The sequence below is a fragment of the Plectropomus leopardus genome, unplaced genomic scaffold, assembly GCF_008729295.1.
Source record: "Plectropomus leopardus isolate mb unplaced genomic scaffold, YSFRI_Pleo_2.0 unplaced_scaffold11191, whole genome shotgun sequence".
Classification (NCBI taxonomy): Eukaryota; Metazoa; Chordata; class Actinopteri; order Perciformes; family Serranidae; genus Plectropomus; species Plectropomus leopardus.
In genome coordinates, this window is record NW_024611830.1 from 1 (window position 1) to 2,726 (window position 2,726).

Here is a 2,726-nt window from a genome sequence, read left to right on the forward strand (position 1 = left end):
GGCAAATGAGTCACACCTATATTTCATTGGCTTATATTTGATATTAATATTTCTAATAATAATTCAACATTATTTTCAATAACTTCCATATCACGTGACCACGTAACTCTAAATCAATACGAACATTTTAACTACACTGGGAAAATGAGGCACACTTCTTTTTTTTCTACCCAGATATTTCACAGTGAAAAACGACTGAGTTATCCAGACACACCGACATGAATAAGGACTGCACCTCCACTAAAATGAATAAGTGAATAATACATGGTTTAGAACAACTGAGAGGTACAGCTCTTACCACTATGGGGAAGGTGCAGCAGATGTAGACCACAGTGATGACGGCCAGCGGCAGGAGATGCTCCACTTCCTCCGTCATGGACAAAGACCGACGGTACCGGGAGTGCGCCGACACTCCTCTCCGGCGCACTTTGCGCCTCCTGTACATCCTCACCAGGTGGGTAATGACTGAAATGTTGCACAACAACGTGATGAAGATCATGATGAGGATGATCGACACGTAAAACCCAGAGTAAATTTGATCCTTCCTTTTCTTGCGGTTCATATCCAGGAAGCACCAGGTCCCCGGGCAGTACTGCACGTATTCACCAAAACCAAACAAAGGCGCGACGCAGAAAGTGATGCTACCCAAGAAAATGAGAGGAAGAGTGATATAACCAAAGCGTTTGCTCATGTGCCTCTCGTAAAAGTAAGGGTGACCGATGGAAAAGTAGCGCTCGAGCGCAAGTGCGCACAGGATGGCCAGCGTGGAGAGGCTCAGGAAGGTCATGGTGAAGCCAAAGTAGGAGCACAGCTCCTTTTTTGCGCTCATTCCCAACAGAGTTTTCTCCCGAGCATAAGCAGTCAGCACAACGGGGCTGACGGAGATGGAGCCCAGCAGGTCCGTCAGGAGGAGCGCAGTCACCAGGATGAGGTACAGGGACGGGCTGGCCTTCCCGCGCCGCACCTCCAGCAGGACCAGCGCCACGATGTTGCCCACCACACCGGAGGAGAACATCATCGTGGAGGGGATCGGATCTCCGTCCTTCACTGTCAAAGATTCATTGCAATTGTTAGTCATAGATGCTCAAAGTACAAGACCCGAAATCAAAGTCAATAAGCGCTGTTCTCGTCAAAGTCCGCCGTTTTCCGTTTGAACTGTGCACGTCACAAGCACAGACACAGGGTTTGAGCCCGCCCCTTATCCGATCTGTTGGGCTTCTGCGGAAAACCACACACCGCAGAAGTACACGCACATGAAGCAAGCTCGTGAGTAATCATCAGCGCGCGTCATTGTGCAAACAAGAAGAGGGCAGAGAAAAATCTTTGTTCATGTCCTGGCAGGCATAAAATTGAGTTTTTTCTTTTGTCTTTTATGTTTGTTTTTTCCCAGGTGACCTGCTTCCAGTTAAGTTATGCAAGTGTTCTTGACTGAAGCTTGCCATTTCATACTTTTGGGGGAAAGGCCACCTCTGAGCTACTGCCCCCACTACAGTAAATATATGATCACAATATAACTGCATTTCAATTCTTTTCAACTGCTAATGTTTCTTTAGTTCCTGAGGGAATTCGAAATGTTCTTGCCTTCACATGTTATTCCATCACTACAGCTCAGAAAAACACAAGGCTTCTTTGTGATCATAACCGGATTTAAAAAAAAAAAAAAAAAACTGTTGTCTTTAAATTATTTTTTTGTGATGTGTAAAACATAAACACAATTTACAACACACATAATACATGTTGACTGTACTTGACCCTTAGGGCCCGCTTTAATATTAAGCATTGCTCTATGCACAAAATGCACTTTTCAGTATAAAGCTTTAAAAACGTATACATCTATATATTATTTTTCCACTTTCATTGAGTTTATTTATTTATCAGTCCTAATCATGAATAACAAATATTCATTTTTAGATTTTTCGGGTCATTTTTCTCATTGCTCATTGCTTTTTTCTTCCCTTGTTTTGGAAAGAAATCTAGTCAATTCGCAAAGGATTGATTCACTGTTCAATATAAAATATCAACCTAGTCTCAAACAAATATGTAAAAAGACAATGACCTCTTAAAGCTACAGTAAGTAATAGTCTAAAGTAAACACTGCTGCCTATTTTGTGAAGCGGCAGTTTTTCCAATGCCTGAGGAAACCACAGGTTTCGTGACTGTGTCCCACTGGTCCTGTCTGTGCCAGGACAAGAGGATGACCTCTGCTGTCAGTCTGCATGGGAGACTGAGCTGATGGACAGAACTCTGAAGAAGACAAACATTCCAAAATCTCCCAAAATCCACTTGTGACATCATAGAGCACATTCACCATTTTTGGTTGGCTCTGAGGACATTCAGAGGAAAGAGGTTCAAAGTTTCACTGCATGAACAGGGGGATATTCAGCAGCAATCATCCCTGTAAACTGCTGTGGAAATTCAAGGCAGGCCTTGACAGGAATTTACAGTCAGCACCAATAACTGCCTGAAACTGCCAGGGCCGTTAGGCTGGGGCACCAGGCCCCCAAACTAAACTCCTGTGTCCTGACTGGATGAACATTTCAATGTCCATGTGTGGCTGGTCATTTTCTCCAGCAAACAATTTTTTTCTTGTTAATTTTAACACACACAGAGGGAAAACGAGACCTAAGTACGCGTGTATACATGTAAAAATACCCAAAATAACAGAGCAGCAAAAGAGAGCTCAGCAAAAAGCAAGACCAAGATGGCAAAATGATGGTGAACAGCTG

General features: G+C 43.5%; 1 protein-coding gene across 1 annotated transcript; it reads right to left on the reverse strand.

Annotated features, from left to right (window-relative positions):
• Positions 1-289: 289 nt before the first annotated feature.
• On the reverse strand, positions 290-1,143 carry LOC121963415 (prostaglandin E2 receptor EP2 subtype-like; the record flags this gene model as incomplete). The annotated part of the gene is made up of 1 exon (XM_042513699.1): positions 290-1,143. A coding segment is annotated over exon 1 (789 nt), but the record flags the coding sequence as incomplete, so codon positions are not given.
• Positions 1,144-2,726: the final 1,583 nt, after the last annotated feature.